The 21,973-nt window shown below is 41.8% G+C and overlaps 1 protein-coding gene across 1 annotated transcript; it reads right to left on the reverse strand.

The window, feature by feature from the left end:
- Nucleotides 1-1,504: 1,504 nt before the first annotated feature.
- relt (RELT TNF receptor) lies at nucleotides 1,505-13,248 on the reverse strand (the record flags this gene model as incomplete). The annotated part of the gene is made up of 10 exons (XM_079166479.1): nucleotides 1,505-1,508; nucleotides 1,964-2,092; nucleotides 2,858-3,238; nucleotides 5,071-5,149; nucleotides 6,431-6,511; nucleotides 11,408-11,662; nucleotides 11,809-11,861; nucleotides 12,201-12,385; nucleotides 12,954-13,046; nucleotides 13,207-13,248. 10 exons carry the CDS (start codon nucleotides 13,246-13,248, stop codon nucleotides 1,505-1,507), a joined length of 1,302 nt encoding a protein of 433 aa, XP_079022605.1.
- Between the last annotated feature and the right edge of the window lie 8,725 nt (nucleotides 13,249-21,973).

The following is a 21,973-nucleotide window of genomic DNA, read 5'->3' on the forward strand; positions in this document are numbered from 1 at the left end:
ATGACTTTGAGGCATCCCAGCTACTAATCTACTGCAGCCACTGGATGGGTTATTTAATTAAACTGTAAAAACTAAAAATGCATGTGTGTGTGTGTGTGTGTGTGTGTGTGTGTGTGTGTGTGTGTGTGTGTGTGTGTGTGTGTGTGTGTGTGTGTGTGTGTGTGTGTATTTATGTGGGAGTAGCTCCTTACAGTTATGTAGATTACATAACTAAAGTCTGGAAATGTGTACTGAATGTGTGTGTTTAGGTTTATAAACAAGACACAGATGTTGCACTCATATATATTATTGTGAGTTTAACCAGAATCCGCTTATATTCATGATGGAGTTTACGTTGTTTTTTTATTGATGGAATACAAGTGTCACTTATTGGTGCAGTGCTGTTGTCTTCCACCTCACACAAACTGTATGCTAAAACTATAAAAGCCAGAACTGTTTTTCTATACCCACCCATATTTACATATGTACATTCATTTACATGGTCTATTCTACAAAAGCGATATCTACCCATCTAACGTCTTCACGCCAGGACCCAAACGACAGTTGCAGCCTTTAACTGCCATTGGGATGCAGTGTTGTACAAAATATGTTGTGTTACAGTTTTGGGAACGCATTTGAACCTTCTTGGACCTATAGTCTAATAGCTTAAAGGTTGCAAATATTGTTATTAATGCTGACTGTGGATAGGTGCACATCGCTGAGTGAACGTTTCTCAAACTCTCAAAAGGTTCACTGAACTGAACTGTTAAGACTACATTCAACATATTCAAGGTCTAAAACCTCAACTCACGAATGTGAGAAGAAAAGTGAAGCTCGATAACTTAAAATAAAGAAATATTTAAAACAACAAAATGATATGGAATGTTCTAACATCTTGTCCTTCTAATACTTACTGTAGTAGTACTGTACTCTTACATTAATTGTCCTATGACCATAATCATGTAGGTTATTATTATTTCAGCCACATCAGCTTTGCTCTGTCTGGTTAGGAAATCGTTGATACTCTTGGTTCATATGGCACTTGATCACAACTTGGTTTGACATTTCCTCGTTTGTTTCAGTCTCACTGCTGATTGAGCTTTTTGAGCAGTTTAAGTTGTTTGAGGGTGTGTTCACCTATGTGTGTTTTACCACTGTGTCTGTATTTTTTACATGGAAGCACAAATATAGGGGCTTTCTGCCTCCCTCTGTCAGACGTTGACAGTCTTTTATCACAAAGCTATACTCTTCACTTTCTCTGTGACAGTGAAGCAGCTGTGTTTGGAGTGGAACTTCTACGATGTTACATCTGTAAAGTACAATAACGTTTTTTATGTGATAATAAATACAGTTATATTCCTCTCTTTGCGTGTATAGAAACGACTTCCTCCAGCACGAGGTGGTCCTTGTGGTTTCATGGTGGCAGTCGTCTGGAAACTCCCTCCTTGCCAGCTGGCAAGTTGTCAGTGAATGATGAGGTCGTATTCAGCAAGGTAGCGTTATAATACACCGTCTCTCTGTCTCTTCACCTGAACGAGAGAGTCAACATGTCAAGGACGTGGCAGGATGAGGATACGAAGGACAGAACGGAAGAAGGAATGAAACAGTGAAAAAAGTTGTGAGCCTTTTCTTAACACACTTAACTCATTATTGTTCATTCAGGCTCATTTTAAAGCATAAATCAGTTTCTTTTTTGTGTGTGTATAGGACATAATGAATCCAACAGAGAAGAAGAAGAAGCTCATTCCCCAAATCATTTTAGAGACACTCCTCTGATTAACTGATCATACTCTGTATAATATCCTTTCCCAGTGAAACAGACCACATAATTCAGTGATGACCAGAAGAATGTGAGCTTTAACTTGGAGAAATGAGGTGCAGAAATAGAAAGAAATGGGGAGGAGAGAGGTGATTACAGCGAGTGACGGGATGGAAGCAAAAATAAAGCGAGAGGGGGCCACAAAATTTGTGTTGCCGGTTGTACCTCCTGAAGCCAGATGAGGAAGACGAGCAGAAGGGTTTCCCTCCAAACAGGGAGTTGCGTTGCTCCTGGGATGATGTCTTGGTTTCCACCGTGACAGGCTTCTGCTCGGGAATCTGAGCGACTTGAAACCTGGCAGTCAAGATATGATCACAATTACATTCATGGCAATCATGGTACTTATGACAAAACACACATTTAGCTTGAGAGTGTGTGAGGTTGATTACTCTTTCTACCGTTTTTAATCATCTTTGAGGGTTATTTTGCATATTGTACTGTAGGTCTGAATATGTTACATTTAAACTATTTGTACAGTTTACAGATGGTTTAAGCCTTTCTGTAACTCAACTGGATTGTGGTAAAATGACTGTGAATGTGTCAGTAGTGGAAGAAATATTTAGTTCTGTCAGTTAAGTAAGTATAGTAAAAGTAGCATTACCACAGTGTAATGATACACCATAATAAGCAAAGGTCCTGCATTTAGAGGTGAACGTATAGAACTGATATCCAAACATTTTACATAAAGTATAGAAAGTAAAAGTACGGCCCCTGTCAGAGCTGAATTATTAAAAACATGATCATTGTATTATTATAACTACTAATACTAAACTAATAGCTGACTGAATTTGATTAAGCAGGGGCTAATTTTTAGTTAATTTCTACACTTAAATCTACAACGATGCATCATATTTGATCAAATGTTCATATCTTGTGTGGGTGAAATTTATATCTACAAAGTAATTAATAACTAGCTCTTGAATAAATGCAGTAAAAAGTACTGGAGCTGCAGTAAAAAGTAGCAGAAAAAGTGAAAAAGTAATAAAATATCTGAACTGCCTGTCCTCATTTGTCATGTCAGATGTGTGTTGGGTATGAAGCAATATGGACGTGTCTCACCTCCCCACAGATAACACTGTCAGCTCTCCCTCCTTCTCCTTCACTTCACTCCCGTCAGTCTTTTCCTGTACAGTATTTGGCACAACAGCTTCTGTGTGGTGGGCGTCGACAAACAAACCCCCCAGCAGGGGCCTCTTCAGCTGGTCGGTGGATCTGTCCAGTAAGGGCAGGATCAGGCTCTGGGGAGCCTTCAGGGGATCTCTGAAAGAATCCAGGGGAGGTATGAGGACAGGGGGCCATTTCCTCTGGGCACAGCGGGTGCAGCGGTAGCCGTGTTTGGGTGCCAGGCCGGAGAGGCCGGAGATGGTGTGGAGGTGGGACTGATGGGGGCACAGCCTGGGGAGGGAGCGGAAAGGGGACAGAGGAGACAGCATCGGGAACCTGGGAGGAAGGGCGGGAGGGATTTATCATAAATCAAACCTCCAAATTCAAATATTGAACTTAAACCAACCTTTAAAAAGCGGTTGCCATGTCAGTAAATGTCATTGATATTTGAGTGAAATTTAAACATCGAATTGACAACATTTCGTTCCATGTCCATTCAGTGTACAGCATAATACACATTTTAAATCACCTATATTTTCTGCACACATATGCACAAAAAGACACACTTTCTCTCTTACTTCACTAACAAAGACCATATTAATAAAGGTATGGGTTTAGAATTTGGGTTTAGTTTATTACATATTGGAGATGGAGGAGAGCCAAGCTGGTGTAGGAGGGAGGGGTGAGGCCAGAAGGGATGGGGGTCAATGCATTCGTGTTTTTTTTGTGTTTTTAGTGTTGCTAAGTAATAAAGCATAATGATAAGATAAGTGAGTCTTTTAAGTGAGAAAAGCTCCCAAAGAATATTCAAACATTACTTTCATCTCTGCCTCTGTTCAGTGTGAGTGTTTAAATAGAAAATAAATGAATAATTGAAATCTAAAGTTGTATCTCTTTGCACCCAGCCCTCTTTAGTGTTTGTCTTTCCATTGTTCTTTTGTGCAGAGAAAAGCAGAGCAAAAGAGGTGAATGCAACTGTGTGTCCCTGTGTTGTACTAGTATGACCAGTAGTGACCCCTGCTGAACGTCCCACCACACACACACACACAAACACACACACACACACACACACACACACACACACACACACACACAGGATCTGACAGCTTTCCAGATTTCGGTGTGCATATTATGTGTGCGTGTCAGAATGTTCTCGAATCTAAAGCTCACATGTTACAGCAGCACACTGCCAGAGGCCCCTGAGACCTCTGAATATTGTAGATGTGGCAAACATACATACGTACATACTGGAGTGTAATGGATCAAATTACCATCTATATGGTGTTGTTAGAGGGACAATTTGGAAGATCGAAGATTACTTCTCTGTCTACCGCAGATTAAGGAAAACACAGTGGTGTAGGCTGTGGTATGAAGCAGCATGTTGCTGGATTTGTTAGATTAACTTCTGACTGCTTGAGCACTTTTAACGGCCGCATAGTGCGACCAAAGTTCCAACCACAACTACGTTTGGTCATGTAAACTGTGTGATCTTCAAGCTATGTGACAGCCAATGATCTTAGTGACAGGCTGGCTGTTTAAGCCTCATGACTCAAGAGACGGCGGTTACAATTGTGTCAGACATTCTCTTCAGACATGCGGGAGTGAGTCACTGCCAAAGTATCAGCCCACGCCAGAGCCGCACTGAGGAAATGTAAACTATGTTTATGAGAGTACTTTCTTTCTTTCTTTGGCATTGTATTATTTCAATGTGCTATAGACACAACCAGAGATATATAAAGATATAAAAAGCTGTTTGGGAAATGTTACAAAGTTATATATCAAGTGGCTTTACTGGGAGCTTGAGCCAAGTCATAATATTTTCTTTTAGAATGACATTAAAACTATGGTTTATATCATTATTCAGTGTTTTGCTTAAATCTCTGAAAAGCAACTTTCTGTAACTTTTGGCAAGGTTTTCTCTCCTTCTCTGCCTAAACATCCTGCCACAAACACAAACACACACACACACACACATTCAGGACATTGATTTGGTTATTAGAGCCTCTTGTCAGGAGCCTCCGTCCAAAATGTTCCCTGCCCTGCTCTCTCACACTCTTCCCTTGGCTCTGTATTCAGCTCGTTGTGGAGCAGCATGAATGACCAAAAGTATACCTCGAAGGTACAGCATATATCGTATATTGTGTGTAAGCGAGTGTGTGGTCTCATACTTGATTGACGAGCTTTTGCTCATGGCCATCTGTTTGCTCTCGTACTCCAGCAGCAATTCCTCCAGTGCAGCAGCATTTTCTGAAACACACACAAAAATTCAGGTGAGACTCAATAATCCATCAGTGCCAGTCAATTCCGTAAATAAGAATAATCAGACTTGTCTGCTGGGATGTGGAGTTAGACCATTTAGACCAGGGATGTCAAACTCATTTTCACTCTGGGCCACATCAGCATCACGGTTGCCCTCAAAGGGCCGGTTGTAAATGTAAGACTGTATAAGTGTAACTACTCCTAACATATTGTTAAATAACTGTCTCTACATTTGAAGTGTAAAAAGATAGTACATGCAGTTATATGAATGTAATATTATATTTAAGCACATTTCTGTTATCATTACATAAATCATTTTAATTTAGGGTTAGGAAAACATCCTAAAATGACTTTCTGTGACTTAACAACAGTAGTATTTCAAAAGTTTCAACTTCCAGTTGTGTGATTTCTCCTCCGCTATGGTTTCCTGTTGCTGGTGCAAAATGCATTCTGGGATATTTGGCTGTCCCAAGTACAGACAAGTCACCTCCGATGCATCCCGGAAAAATGGGCAGAGCGAGCCACATCCGGGCATTTGGACCGTGCTTGGCTTGATGTGAACTTTGAATTGGAGCAGTACTTAGGCTGAGACTGATGACGTTTCACAAGTCCACGAGTTTACAAGTAAAGAGAAGTACGCATATTGAGAAAGGCCCAATCACTTGTTGGAAAACCTCTTTATGGGCTGTTGCCTCTCCTGTCCACCTGTTGTGATAGTTTTAATGTCGGCATACAGACAACATGCTATCTCATAATTTAGACTTTCTATCTCGTAATTTCGACCTTGGGGATATTTTTGTTTTCAAGTCTAACTTTTCATTTTTGAAAGACATTTTTTTTTTTTGCTGGCGGATTCGCGGGCCACATAAAATGACGTGGCGGGCCAGATCCGGCCCGCGGGCCGTATGTTTGACACCCCTGATTCCAAAAATGACATTGATCTTTTTGCTTATTGGCGAAAAAACAACTTCCCTTGGAAAATTTCAAAATACATTATCTCCACTCACAGTTTGTTCCACTTTTCACTCGAAGGGAAAAACTTTGTATTCCCTTTCAAAAACAACCAATGTATCTTTCCACTTTACTGTGTTTGCATTTCTAACATCAACCATGTCAGATGGCGATATGGAGCAGCCAGTCTGAGCTTGCAGCAGTGGAAACTTGTCTGTGACGTACTTTGGTGACCCTGTGTTCCCCTCTAAAGCCACAAGAGATGAAATGACTCTGACCACTAGCTCCAGAGTTATGTCACTGCTGGTCAACACCTACCTTTCTTCTCAGTGATGAGGCGAACCAGAACACTGATGGTGTCTTCATTCAGGTCGTCAGATATGTAGGGACAGTTGTTACCTAAAGAATGCAGAAAGACGATGTACATTGCATTTGAGTATATTGACACACATAATGACATTATAACACAAATACAAAAACAATGTCATATGCAAATATTAACAAGTGAATTAATCATAATATGTATTGAAAACGTGTGCGTGCACTGAACAAAGGATATGATATTTTCCATATTAGAGAGTCAACATAAATGCCTGTATACCATATTTAGACAACTGAGAGAACTCTATCTGGTGATGAGGAACGTGAGATGCAATCAAAATCCTGGAAAAAAGCTAGTGAGCGCTCCTTAAGTTAAAGTTACGATCTCTAAAATCTCAGTTTTGTTCTCTTTGGCGGCGCATATGGCAACAATTGCAGGTTTGTTTTTGGATCTCACTTCCCAGAGATCCAAACTGTGTCGGATATTCGGGGGAAAATCGCCACAAACACCCAGCTCTGCAGATGCAAGGCTTTCATCAATGAGAATATAAACTTGTATTTTTGTATATATTTCAATGTACTCTATGTTCCTCCTGTTAAGGCTAGTTATATGTTAAGATAGAATTAACACAATCAACCGGTGGATTTGCTTTAAACTACCATCGTAACAGAGTGAGACAGAGTGAGCAAAGTTCACACACGGTGGGACTGATAAAGATGGAAGTGGATGACTGAACGGAAAAGAACAGATATGCCTCCGTGGCAACACCCTCCGAACATCCCATAATAGCACAGCAGAGTGAGGCAGCTGAGAGGAGAGCACATGAAGGGCACAGGGGAGGTCCAGAATAGCTCACTCAGCGATCACAATTCAGCAATGTTGAAGCACACAGGGCTCTATGTGTGTGTGTGTGTGTGTGTGTGTGTGTGTGTGTGTGTGTGTGTGTGTGTGTGTGTGTGTGTGTGTGTGTGTGTGTGTGTGTATATATATATACCAGACCCCCAGGTGACTGTGAATACAGTATTTGTGTGTTACAGAGCAAAATGTGACCGTTGCACTTGTCACATTTGCGTCTATGTGTCTTCTTGCATAAGCAGTCCCAGGCTGTTGTTAGGTTATAACAATAGCTGTGTCGCCACAGTGGCTGTTGCTACGCGAGGACAACGGCATCCATTTCACAGTGTGGCACTCGTTCTCTTCTATTTAGTCAGAGCCATGTGTTCAATGTTTCAGTGCCACATTAAGTTACCAGTCAGTTTAAATGCTGTCGTCCCGTAGCGCTAACATGGCTGAAACTGAAAAGCTGTGGCAACTAAACCCCACTTTTCCCTCTGCCCTTGTGGCTGAGCAGGATGAGTCATCACAAAGTTGCAGGTTTGGCTCACAAGGTTTTTGTCCTCTCTCTTTCTCCACCTTCAGCTTCCCTGTCACTGCACTCTCCCATAAGTCAAACTCTTCTCTGTCTGCAGCTCTGCGTATTCAGAGTTACCGCTGCAGAGTCTGATTTCAGCCCTGTAGAGTTAAGCTCGGCCTCGCTGTAACTCATCCCCAAGGGTGTTCCCACCTGAGCGGAGATGATGAAAAAAGTGCTGGAGTAAGAAGTTTAGCTCTAACGTTTGCCCAGTCGGGACTACTGCAGGTGGACAGACAGACAGACAGACAGACAGACAGACAGACAGACAGACAGACAGACAGACAGACAGACAGACAGACAGACAGACAGCACACTGCAAGGATAGTTACATAACAACAGCCGAGGGGAAGAGGGAGAGAGGTACATTTTTCACATGCAGCATCTAAAGCCACCTGTTGCCCTCTGATCATCTTTTTATTTATTTCCTTATATTACTCATGTTCTGTTGTATTTAAAAAATTATTTTGCTTAAGCTCCCCTCTCTCGTCCTTTATCTGTCTCACTCACACATGCAGACTCGCTTATTACTGCACCACTGCATCATCTGTCCTCAAAGCTGCACAGGAGGAGAGAAAGAGGGGAGCGGAGAGTGAAGGAGGTCTTAATAACACTACATGTTCGTAAAACGTTAAAATATAAATTTCATCTTTCTGTTATCTTATGAAGGCTGAAATTGAGAGTATTCAAAGTAATGAAAAGTCACAATGATATTGTTATCTGCATAATATCCTAAATTAAAATCATTCATCTTGAATCAATCAATAATTCAGTCAAACTAACATACAACAAAGGGGTTTCATATATGGAACACATGGTCAGCTTAAATACACCCTGAAAAGCTCTAGAAATTGACGTAGCAGATCAAAAAAAATGGGGATATAAGAAGAGGAAGGAACACGAACAAGACAGATAGAAACAAGGAGAGGAGAAAGGAGAAAGAAAGAAGAGACATAAACCAGGAGATGAGGACCCGATTGAATTATTGATCTGGCTGGGAAAGGAGAGATGAGTGGATCGTGTCATGTTCATATGAGTGTGGGGGGGGGGGGGGGGGGGGGGGTGTTAGGAGCCAAGACATCGGATGAATGGAGAGTAAGAGGACAGAAAAAGAGAACTGAGGGGGAATGGGTGTTTGGGAGTTTCTAGATGTCTTAAGTTTCACAACAAAGTGCTCGGAGAGGAAGAGACCGAGGCAAAGCCGCAAACAGAAGGCATAGATCTTTGACAGACAGACCGTTGCTATGACCTCCGTCTGTCCTCGCGGAGGAAATCACAGCTTCACAACTGTCCTCTTTGTAGCACGAAAGATACAAATTACTTTGGTGGTTTTCGCTGGAATGTTAGGTAACGGAAGCTATAAAAACCTAGGAACTGAAATAAAAGAGCAACGTCCTCCCTGTAATCCACAACAATGAGCGAGCAAACTACCGTGGATGTCCTCGCTGAGAAACCATCAAGTGTGAGTATATGTACACTGTATCAAGAAGAAGCAGGTTCAGTCACACGGAGATAAAACAAAATCCAAGTAAAGCATATTTTGATATTGGCATCTGTGAAAAACATCGCTTAACTAAACTTTTTGATCCTAATGATGGGATACAGCTCGTTATCCAAAGCAGCAGGTGTTGACAGGAAGTCTGATCTGTTGAGGGCGGCAGCTGTGCTCTGAAGCTCCCGATGCCTGGCACAACGTATGGCGACTTGGCTGACACACAACTTTCCACTGAGCCTCCCACCATCAGGTGATTGAGGGAAAAGCCGGCTTAGCCTTTCAATCTGTTTAAATGCTTACACACTAAATGACAGTAACCGATCGACAGTAGCACCATAGCAAGGGAAACAACATATTAAAGTGTAGTTTATTCGTTGTTTAGCTTGATGAGCTCTTTATATAGCCTTTGCAAGGCAATGGTTGTTCAAAGGAATACACTTATGTGCTTTATTGCCGGGAGTAAGATGAGACGATTACTTTCGACATGTGTATTTAAGCATGTTTATTCATGACTGTATTTATGTTCTAAGCGTGCATGTGGATTGGAGTCAAAGACAGATTTCCCTACGGGACAATAAAGTATATCTTATCTTCTATCTTATCTTACATCTGTCTGCTAAATATGAAGTTACATCCAGCAGGCGGCATGAACACTAAAGCCCGGGGAAACAGCTAATATTATCCTGGCTCTGTCCAATGCTCACAAAATCCACCAACCAGCACCTCTAAAGCTCACTAATTAAAACGTAATATCTTATTTGCTTAATTCGTACAAAGCTAAGCTAACTGGCAGCTGGCTGTAGCTGCATGTCTAATGAACAGATATGAAAGTGGTATCCATCTAATCTGATAGCAAATAACTATATTTCCCAAATGAACCGTTGCTTTACACTGTGTCTACTCTTTGAGCAACCAAGTGAACGCAATAGTTTGCAATGTTTGCTAAATTGAATGAGCTCTCTCTGACTCACATTTTGAGTTTGTGCAACCGTAAATGAAACTCTTCACAGCAGACAGTTTATCAAAATGTGAAATGATCTACGTGGAAACGTACCAGGAACTTCGGCTGCTCCGAGCAATGCTACAGTAGATGACGTACGCCATGTGACTTGAGGGTTTTACCTGATAATCAAGCCTGAGAACCGCACGGGTACAGTGCATCACGTGCAATAGACACTTAAAGGAAATATGGGTGTACTTCTCACATTGTGTGCACAGCAATGCAGGTCTATACAAAAAGTATCGATGGTGTCAGCTTTGATATCACGATTACACCTCACAAGCAAAGAGTGCCATTTGGGTCAGAGACTGAAGTATTCCAGGTCTATGAAGAGTCTCCAGGACTATATACAACTTTACACTTTTACAAAGGACAGGCATAAAGACCTCTCACGTTACTCTGAGCCTGAGCAAACCACTTACAGCAGGAGTGTAACTGAACACTTGTTTTATCGCTTGATCCCTGTGTGTCTCTGTTTCTCCCTCTACACTCTCTTAACATTTCCATGTCGTGATACCAGTCACTCTTTCGGTTAATACCACCCTCGTCCTTCAGTCTCTCTTCTTCGTCTGCCCTCCCCCGCCCCTCTTCATACTTCTTTCTGTGTTTACCCAAGTCAGTTTCTCTCTGACGTCAGTAGGGTGAGTGAGTTGATGGGAATTCTTTTTTTTCTTCTTCCCCTTTTCAGATTGGAAAATTACAAGGATAGCAGTGAATGCTTGGAAAGGCACATGCACGCTTGCCATGGAATGAACCCTGCAAGGTCAAAGTTCAAAGAGGAAAAGAGAAAGCCTCCCATGTAGACCTGCGTGCAGTGACAACACAGAGATACGTGGACTGTGACTGCACACAAAGACACTGCCCTTTGGGCTTGGCTTGGACGTCAGTAGCACTAAACCACATCTTGTGCACGTGTTTGTGCTAATTTGGCATTTTTATGGGCGAACGTGACAACAACCTGAACATAAATCATAGTGTCAGTAATCACTCTCTCTGCTACTTTCTATCTTTTCTAACTTTCATTTTCTTCCTTATCTTTCCATGTCCTGTCATTTGATCTCTCTCACCTTCTTTCTGCGGTGTGGCAGTTTCTTCATCGCCTCCCTCTTTGTCAGCACTGCAGCGGTATCCCTTCTTCTTCAGGATGTTGCAGATGAGGATACCCAACAGGCCCATCACGCAGAAGATGGGCACCAAAGCGAACACGGCGTACTCTGCCGTCTTCTCCTCCGCGCTTCGTACCACCGTGCCATTGGCCGCCCCCCCTGCACCGCTCGATGGACCTTTACCCACTGTACGCACCGCTCTGACACGCAGAGCTGCTGAGAGACAGGAGAAAAAAAGATACAGAAAAAGCATGGTTTTAGCTACATGAAGAACAAATGATGATTGTGAAATGAATGATGGACCGGCAGCATTTGGAAGTTAAAAACACATTTTCAGACACATGCTGCAGGATCCTGCTTACTTTTCACACACAGACTTTGGGTGGAAACATCCCCTGTGGCAGTGGAGTGAAACCTGCAAATGGAAAAAGAAAGGAGAGGAAAAAAAAAGCATAATTAGAGAGATGGACAGAGAGAGAAAGTGGAGGACCATTCTACAATTAAAGAATGAATCAGCGGTTTTAGCCTGTGGCATTTTGCGTCCCGTTGTGCTTGATGTTGCCTGCCCATTGTGGCGAATGTGTGTTGTTTGTGTGTGTCTTCTTGTTTTGTCGACACAGAAAATCCCCAGATTTTTTTAATTTAGAACAAATAAAAGTTTACCACGTGCATGTTCGAGCAAAGCACTTTGAATGTCAAGCCAACAGTTTCATGTAATGGTGGGTGGATTAACAAGCAGACAGGTAGGTCTTACCCAGGCAGACAGTCCCCACAGACAGCATCTGAGGTCCCAGTGGCAGGGGTTGCAACCTTACGGCCGAGGATCTTGCAGGATGCGTGTGGGCGGCAAAGCTCAGAGTCGAGTGTGTCTGAAAAGCTTCCAGATGGGCACAACTGACATTGCACTTCCTCTGTTGGCCTTTGGATCTGCCCACAAGCCTGGCAAGACAGAGAACACTTCTAAACTCAAGCAAAATAATGCAAAAGAACAAAATGAAGCATCTCTCTGGAGCTGTGTTAGTGTCAGTAACAGTATGTCATCTACTAAAAGTTCATAAACACAACCTGCAACAAAAGAGAAACATGACACACCTTGACCTTGATTATAATGCAATGTCATACATGTTTTCCACCATTAAAGATTCATTTATGGATGCAGATAACTTGGTTTACATTGACTGTGGTGACTCGAAACAGAAATTATAAGTGAGACAGGAAAATAAAATCTCTGGTCGGGGGTTTTATACAGTTAAATGGCAGGTGGTGGAAATGAACCACAGTGATCATTACATAAATATTTCAAATATCAGTCCATACACACATTCAACATGTGGCTGTCGCTGACATGACACAATTAATTTGCACTCTCTATGCTTATTACTTTACTTAACACTAAATCACTTGATAGCAACAGATATGTTAACAGCAGAGACATGTTGGACTAAAAAGTGTCTCTCAAAGTGGGTCGTGTTGTTATGAATAATTTTGTTTCAGTTTGTACTCTTACCTTGGAAGGCTCCTGGCCAGCAGGGCATTGCAGACACACACATCCTTCCCCCCGCCGACACTGCACTGCTGCAGTCCCGCCACAGCCGAACACCTGGAAGGCACATGCACACACATGCTCATGAGTCGGCCGAGGTTTGCGGTAAAACTGAGTGCACACACTTACTAAATCATAAAGCATACATGCACCTGGTCTATAAGGAACACAACCTTTCTCTTTTTTTTTACATAAACATACATGTGCACGTATTTACCGTGAGAAGGACGAGAGCTGAGCAGCAAAGGTGGTTCCTCATCTTCTTCAATGTATTCTACTATGTTCATATGATCTAAAGGAGAGAGACGACAGGAACATTCCACTGTAAAACATGGTCCGGTTCGTATAAACATGGGTTTTAAAGTGGATTATAAAAATCTAACTTGTCACCTCAGTCAAACACAACTGTGCTCTTTTTTCAACATAATTTATTGAGCTCTTAAGTGCATCGGAATATCTTCTAGTCCAGTAAGGATAACGACACAACATTACAACACTTCTGTCCCACGGACACACACAGTACATGAGCATGCACACTCACACTATACCACACACGCGCGCTCACAAAAACACCTGAGTCATTTTTTGCGACTCATTCAGAGTGCTGTGACTGGAGTGGCAGGGAGCTGCTGTAAATGCTGTAAATAACATTTAACATGAATCAGGTTCTTTTTATGGACAGGAGTGAATGAACCAGAGCTTTTCTGTGGCTATTTTAGGGCAGTAGGCACTCGCATACATAGTTAACAAAATTATTCATGATAAACATATTAATTTGCCAACTCATACTGACTTCCTCAACGCTTGATATGCTGGCCCTGGGATGAGTCTATCTGGACATTTAGGTAAGTCAGAAAAACCCAATTATTGTTATTTATTAATGATATCAAAACTAAATGATGTCGTGATAGAGATTACAAACATAAAGATTGTATTACCTTATTTTACAGTGTTATTGGAAATAAATACGAGTCAGATTGTATTACAGCAAAGCAGTGTTGTCATCTCTAAAGTTAAAAATGTGCATTCGGAAAATATTTAACAACAGCTCATTTAAAATACCATGACTCCCTATAGTGCCCGCATACATAAACATTATTCACACAGAAAGTGCTCGGCGAGATATTTATTACTGCCCTTTAACTGATGCTTCTATACAACTTCATGGACAAAGATGAAATCTAACCCGAGGTCACCTATCAATGAAGACACTCACCTTCACGTTTGAGATTTCACTGCTTAATGCAACATGCCAAAATCATGTAGTGTCAACATATGATATTTTGTTACATTAAAAAGGCAGCAGAGCTGTCAGCAGGGTGGCCACCCAACATGAGGAAGATTAAGATTCAATTTCTGTGACAGCAATTGTGCCAAAGTGTCGCTGAATAATTATTCCTCCAAGCTGTTCTGAATCTAAACTTAAACTCCAGCTTAGCTTGACTCAGTCCACTGAACAACTGGTAACAGGTCTAGAGTGTGACACATCATATACAACCAAGAATAAATTAAGGAAATAAATAAAAAATAAGCATCTGCAATCCCTTCATCCAATGTGTGCCCGACACCATCTTATTGATAAAGCAACTGCCAAAATAGGACTGTGAATTCATCCAAGACCAGTATTATCACAGAGGCGAAAATGTAGCTGACGGACTGGTCGGACCCAAACAGGCTTGTAAGATAACTACATAGTAAAACAGCCACTGACCAAAATGAAAACATGAGACGCATTTGGAACATAACAAACAAAAGAGAAGATAGGAGAAAAGAACAGACAACGATGGAAAAGGCCATTTTGGCTCAGGCCGGAGATAAAGAACGTGAGAAAACGAGACAGAAGAAGAAAATGGTAAAGAGCGGAGAAAGACAGAGCAGCATGCTTACCCCAGACTTGCAGCGGATTGACACAGTTGCCGTGGCAACTCAGCGAGGATGCTGTGTACGCTGCTAGAAATGCTGAGTCAGGACCGAACTCAAATCTAACTTTCTTACAGCTGTCCACACAAGCACTTGGTTAAAAGTCCTATTTGGTGCCGCTTGGACACTCACAAAGCGTACTACCAGACTTCACAAGCTACAAAATTAAGATTAAAAATCTGAAATTACATAAAGTTTGGACTGTGAGACAGAGTTCACACTAAAACGCAACTTGAGAAGTCAGAGAAGTCACACAAATCTCAAGTTGAGTGTAGCTGAATGGAAGGTTCAATGTACCTGCCTGTCTTATACTGTCACTCTGACCACAGACACACCCCTGACATCCTTGGGACATGCCCCTTCTATCACAGCTAAAACAGCGTGTGTGTGTGTGTGTGTGTGTGTGTGTGTGTGTGTGTATGTGTGTGTGTGTGTGTGTGTGTGTGTGTGTGTGTGTGTGTGTGTGTCGTAAGTGTGCCTGAAGGGTGAGGCCACCTTAATGCACCTCTTGACCACGCAGCAAAACATAATGTTTTAAACATTAGTTAGCAAGAAATCGCTTCTCCACTCAAACCCATTTATTCTCTTTCTATGTGTAAAGACACACACAGCGCATGCACCTATGCAGCATGTCACTATGATGTGCGTGCAGTACGGGTGTGGTGATATGTCTTAACATACGTTTTTATACATTACTTGCAAACTAATTTATTCTTGTTCATGCAGGTGACACACATACAAACATATGTCCACACACACACACACACACATCTGGAATGCCATAACATGCAGCCAACACCAAGCCGTGCCTTGCACAAACAAGAAAATAGAAAGAAATTAACTAGTTTATGATTTTGGTACAGCAAGGCCCTCATGCCAATGACAGGCTACTGAAGGATAATTTCAGGGATAAAGCGAGGACAGAAAAAAACACTTGTTTGAAAAAACAACTTGAGTGACTGAGGGACCGACAGAGCTGTAGAGGAGGAGATGAGAGAGGGATAGAAATTGGGGAAAGTAGTAGGGAGTGCTAAATTGTTTTTAAAATTCTGCCAGATAGCATGATACGATATATATAGAAGCATTTATTAAAATGCCATACAGATCAGAGCAAGAGGCTAATTACATGTTATAACACACGCTCATACTTATGCACTTATGCAAACACACACACAACACAAGCAACCGGGAAATAAAATGAAAACAAAATGATCAATAAAAACGACAATGATAGAGAGAGCAAAACAAAAATGGGACCTACAATTAAGTACCTCTGTTTTTGGAAAGTGTCAAGTGACAAATTGGACGGGGTTCAAAGGGGAGAGGAATGTTTTCCCCAGAAGACCTCCCTTGACCTCCAGAAGTGCAGTGACTGAAACGGTCAAACTGAAGGTCCAGCGGAGCAAGGTGAAACCGATTTGTGCATGCGATCTGAAGTCAGTATCATACAGCACGCTGGCTTCACAATTGAGCAGTTTGAAAAGGCTTGTACATACCAGTATGAGGGCACAAAAGCAAAACTGTGCCCCAAAAAGAGTCATTCTCCCATTATGTACCATTAAAAAGTCTTCCCTTACTGGATTCCAGCTAATGCAAAGATATTTGGTTAAAAAAAAAAAACAGCAGTTTGCTAACCATTTTCCGTGTTTGCAATCCACAGGTAAAAGCAGTAATTTCATGCAAGAGAAATGTGTTTGAAATACAAAATGCATGCAAAAGCAGGTCCACAAAAGGATGTTCAAACGTGCCAGCTCCCTGACCACTGTCCTCAGAAGTTAGCCATTCACAGACAGCCGTTCCAAGCCAGTATGGTCTGCGTGTGATGCATTTGCATTTAAATCCAATTTCTCTGAGGTTTTGCCCCAAAACGCACTACAGAAGTGACCAACCACACGTGGAACTACCACTGGACCTACATGGCACATGACCACCTCTGTGGCCAAGTCTTCTACCTGTCCGTCTGTGATAAAGTGCTGCTCGGACAAACAGCGGTGCAGAATTCGCCTTCGTCTTTTAAAAGGAATAGTTCCACATTTTTGGAAAATACGTTTTATTGTTAGATGTGAAGATTGTGACCACTCGTATGAAGCTGCAGCCAGAGGCCAGTTAGCTTAGCTTAGCATAAAGACTGGAAGCGGGGAAAGAGCAAGCCTCGTTCTGTCCAAAGGTAACAAAATTAGACACTTTCGGCTCAATAAATAGCCTCCATACATAATCCCCCATAAAATCACCAAGAGAGTGAATAAGTGAGTTTACAAAATGTCTCCTAATTCATCAGTTTTTAATCCCTCCATTCCCCATAGTTTTACAACAGCATCTCTTAACTTTATTTCATCATCTCCCTTACTGGAAATGTCTGCAAGGCCTTTTGCCTGAGCTCATGGCTATTTATGGCACTTAATCTTCATCTAGTGCGAGTGATGTTAAGTAATGGTATCATGGTGTGGCTTGGATGTGTTTTATAATGCAACAGGCGATCGTTAACGTATAGTGTGGTCCACATTGGACCTAAAACATCTTTCAACACAGATCAACACTCATCAATGAAAAGAACAATCCTTGTCGAGGAAACTGGAGTTCTTTTGTCTGCTTGCGGGGAACTTTCGTGTCCCACGTCCCCGAACTCACACTTTTTTTTTACTTCCACTCTTTCGACCTCTCTCAGCTCTTGCGCTGTCAAATCCTTTGGTTTGGAGGCTGCAGTCAGATGAATGTGTGGGTAGAAGTAGTAGAGCGAGACAGGAGGAAAGAACGAGAGACAAACAAAAGAACAGAAACAAAGGGAGAGAAAACAAGAAGAGCAGAATATAACAGGATATTAACACCATATCCCATCATACACAACAAAGAATCCAAAAGACACCAACACCCACGGTACCTTCGTCATTTTATGTGAAAACAACCAAACGGGATAAAAAAAATGTAAAACACCTCAAAGGAAAGGGAGAAGAGCGTGATGACTGTTCCAAAACTGTAAAACAGTAATTACCCAAAAGCCTTGGTGCTGTTGTTTGACACATTCAAATAACAAGTCGCGACAACATCAGATGACCAGTCACATTTTCTGTTTTGTTCAGGAGACCTAAAAATAGCGATAATAAAGAAGTAATGGCAAAGGCTTGACAAAAACACGGACACCATTCTATGCTGTGGTGGTTTTTGGGGCGAGGACCAGCGCTAATGTGTCGGAGAGCTTTTTCTGGCTCCTTGATGTCATACAGCAGCTGAGCAGAGAAATCCTACTGGATGAAGCTGTGAACGAAGGGAAGGAACCACAAAAGAGGAAACACGAGCATGAGTGGGACTCCTCTCCCTGTGTGAGGTGACTGAGCAGCAGGAGGGATGAAGTGTGAAGTGGGGTCAAGCTGCCACATTATTGGCTTCTAAACAATGAGAAATATGAACTTTGGTTTTGCTTACCTTCAATAAGTTATCTAAAGTAATAAGACAGCCGTGCTTAAAACAGCTTTTGTTCATTCTATTCTTTTCATCAAATCCTCTGTTTTATCGCCATGTTCTTGTTGTTATTAGTCCTTATAGAGTAGTTCTGATTAACCATGAACCGTCGGATGGTTTGTTACACAGAACCGTCTGAGAAGCCGTCATTGGAAACTACAAAATACTTTTAAGATGAACCATCTGTCAGTCAAACTCTCAGTCGAGACAAGTGAAGAAATATTCTCCGGTTCTGATGTTACTGATGCTATCGCAGCATCAACGTTAACTTCTGCTGTTTAGAACAAACAGTCGCCTCTCTGTGTCGCGTCACACACACCTAAGCCACGCTCGTAGCTGCCAGTAGCTCCTCGCGGGATGCCGATTGGTCCGCGCATAAAAATGTCACCTTGCTTTAGTCTTTTATAAGCTTATTCATCAGTTTATAATGCCTCCATTCACCACAGTTTATAATGATACAACAGCATCTCTTCCTTTCACTTCAAAGAGAAGTTCAGTAAGCCAACCCAGATGTATTATGTGAATACAGCCAACCTGTTCTCACTCCTAACGCGTCAAGTAATGCAGCTTGGTCTGTGCCACTGAACAGAGTTTACACCAATCACAGCAGAGATTGGGGAGTGACAATAACAATCTGTCATAGCTGTATTTTGACCAGGTTAAGCCCGACCAGGTCAGGTTTACAGTTGTTTTGCCACATAGAAGTAAACACTACTGACTTGCTGTGTCCTGGAAGTATTTGACTAGTATGAATAATGACAGTGTACAGAAAGTTTAAATATCTTTGTTATTTGCTCAGTAGGTGTGGTGATGCCTCGTCACAGGACAGAGAAGCTCAAAAGGATTATTTTCTTCTCTGCAGGTTGAGAAATCCTGCTGATTTGGGCTCATAAACCTTTACAAACCCATTAGATTATCTCAGAAAATGCACAGTCACCAAACTCAAAACAGGGTTGTTTGTCCTAATTCCTGAAGAGTTCTAATCTCACGGCAAAGATATCGATTTTCTCCAGAATACTACATCCTTGTTTTGGACTTGATTAAAACAGATTCATGCTCATCATCATTGCCTATTGGTGTAATTTGATAAAATAATAAAAAAAGGACACTAAATGTTCTTTTGGTTTCAAAAATGGCTGATGAAACACTTTCAGATGGATTTCAAAAGACGTGGATTTCCCTCTCCGTCATGAAGTAGAAAGGCTTGACAAAGAAAAGTCAACCACCAAGTCCCCATGCCAATAATGGCTACCTATGAAGCCCACTAGGTCACGTAGCGTTGTCCAGCTTTGGGGAACTCCTCTTTATCTAGACAGCCCATGTAGTGAAATACAATAGGAAAGGACTGAGCCGGCAAAAAAAGGTTTAAGGTAATTATACTCCATTATCCATCAGACATTTCGTGGACCGAGAGATAATGCGCACGTGTAGGACAACGACGTGATCGGGACAACCATACCCTCTGTTTGACTTAATGGAGGTGCCCATTATCGGCAAATGAAAGGCTGATTTACGCCAACACTTTCTACGTTAGTGCTCAGACAATGTCTCATTATAGGGAGCGAGTCTGATAACTGGGCTGGTGTCGCCACTCCACACATGTCTGTGGATGAGTTTCTCTCGCTGTGTCTCTTTGTGTCCGTCATCCCTCCTCTCTGTCCTTGGGTTGAGGTGACGTTCAGTCGTCATGTTTTCCAGTGGAACTTTACACCAGCAGAAAGTCAACGGGCCTCTCTTGTGTCTCTGCCGCACACTGCCTGTCCGATGTCGCTGAGGTGGAACCAGAGAGGTTGAATTGACCAGAGGGAGTGGAGAGAGAATCAGAGGAACAACAGGCAAGAGAGGCAGAGGCAGTGAGACGTTCAGCTTGTTAACAGCCAGAAGCAGTATCCCACAATACAGCAGGGGGAGAATACAAAGTCCTTATTTTCAGCCACCGTGAATATAGGCTACATATGAATACAAAGGAAACACTGGTAATGTTTCCTTTCCTTTTGTTCATTAGAAACAGATGCCACATCCTGTGGTAAGTCACAAATTCACTCATGCTGTCGGCTTAGTCCCCACTTTTAGTTTCCAACCGCTGTGTCCAACCGACTATCCCCCCCTAAAGTCAAATTACATAAGTAGGAGACACTGAATCTGTTTGCCTGAATTTCCCTGATCATCAACGGTGCATTTCCATATTTCTAAGACTTTTTCAATTAAAACTTTAAAAAGAGTTTAAGACCATTTTGTTTTCCATTAATTGCACAAAGGTTTTTCAGAAGTAGACAAGGACACTTTACTATCATTTAAACCCACCAGAAGCCAACCACCAAGCAATTCTGGCTACAAAGCAACCCTACTAAAGTATCCAAGGTTACAAAAGCAGAACATGGAGCAACCCCAGTTGCAAAAATCAGTGTGGGAGTAGATGTCTTTGAGTCTGGTATTTTCCCATACATCACCAACCAGCAACACCTTAAATTATAATCTACAACCCGTACACACGTACCAGCTCTAATAAAAGTCAGCACACAGACGAGCCCTGTAATAAAACAATTCCCATTTCCACACACAAACACGCGTATGCCGAGTGAAAACAACACTTTCAACATGTTATCTCTATTTGTCAAACACATACAGAGGATTTATATAATTACCATTTGAGTCAACGGAAAAAAATCTGTCGTCTATTATATGAGGACCTGAGCTCAGGTAGAGAAAAACATTTCGTCCAGTGTGTACAGATTGTATGTGGGCTATTCATACAACGTGCTTGCATTCATGAGTATTGAAAAGAGCTGTTATTATAGGCTAAATTATAGATGTCCTCTTCGCTCGTAGGAACAAGTCTTCACACTGTCTCCTGCTCTCGGGGAAAGTTGAAGTGATAAAGAGAGTGTGGTCTTTTTTTATTGTGAACTGCAGTCAATCAACTGTGGCCTGTAAAGGCCCACTATACGGACAGCATGCTTGACTCAGTCCGCAGAGCCCTGAAGACCCGCCCCCGCTGCTGCACAGAGCGCTGTTTGCTCGTTTATTCAAAGTTTATCAATACTGAACGTACATTGCATGTCCTTGGGTTCCCATCAATAATTGTCAAGTTTGAAGTAGATGGGGTTAACGGTTCCCCGGCTACACACACATCACATACATACTGTACATACAGATTCTTTGCTTTAATTAGATAAGCTCCATAAAAAGCTTCCCCTGACCGTAACTGTTGCCACTGTGGGTTTACCAGACGACCAGCCTAGACCTCAGGAAGTCATTGCACTCTTCAGAGAAATAGTCCAGCCCTGAAAACTGTCAATTTTACACTTTCTTTAGTAAATATTGAACAAATTAGATATCTCAAGTTAATAAGTGATCTAAAGAGGTGTTGCTAGGTAGACTATGTGACTTTCTGACAGAGCCAGGTTAGATGTTACTCCTCGTTTCTGTTGTCTTTGTGTTTAGCTAACCTTACCATCTCTATAGCTTCACTAGACAGATGTGCGAGTGCTATCGATCCACTCATCCAACAGTCGTCAAGAAAGTAAATAAGTCTAAATAATGTCAAACTATTATTTTGGTCAGTGAGTCCAAGGAGCGGAGTTCAGAGTGAACAATGGGAATCTTAA

Source organism: Pholis gunnellus (genome assembly GCF_910591455.1).
Source record: "Pholis gunnellus genome assembly, chromosome: 9".
Classification (NCBI taxonomy): Eukaryota; Metazoa; Chordata; class Actinopteri; order Perciformes; family Pholidae; genus Pholis; species Pholis gunnellus.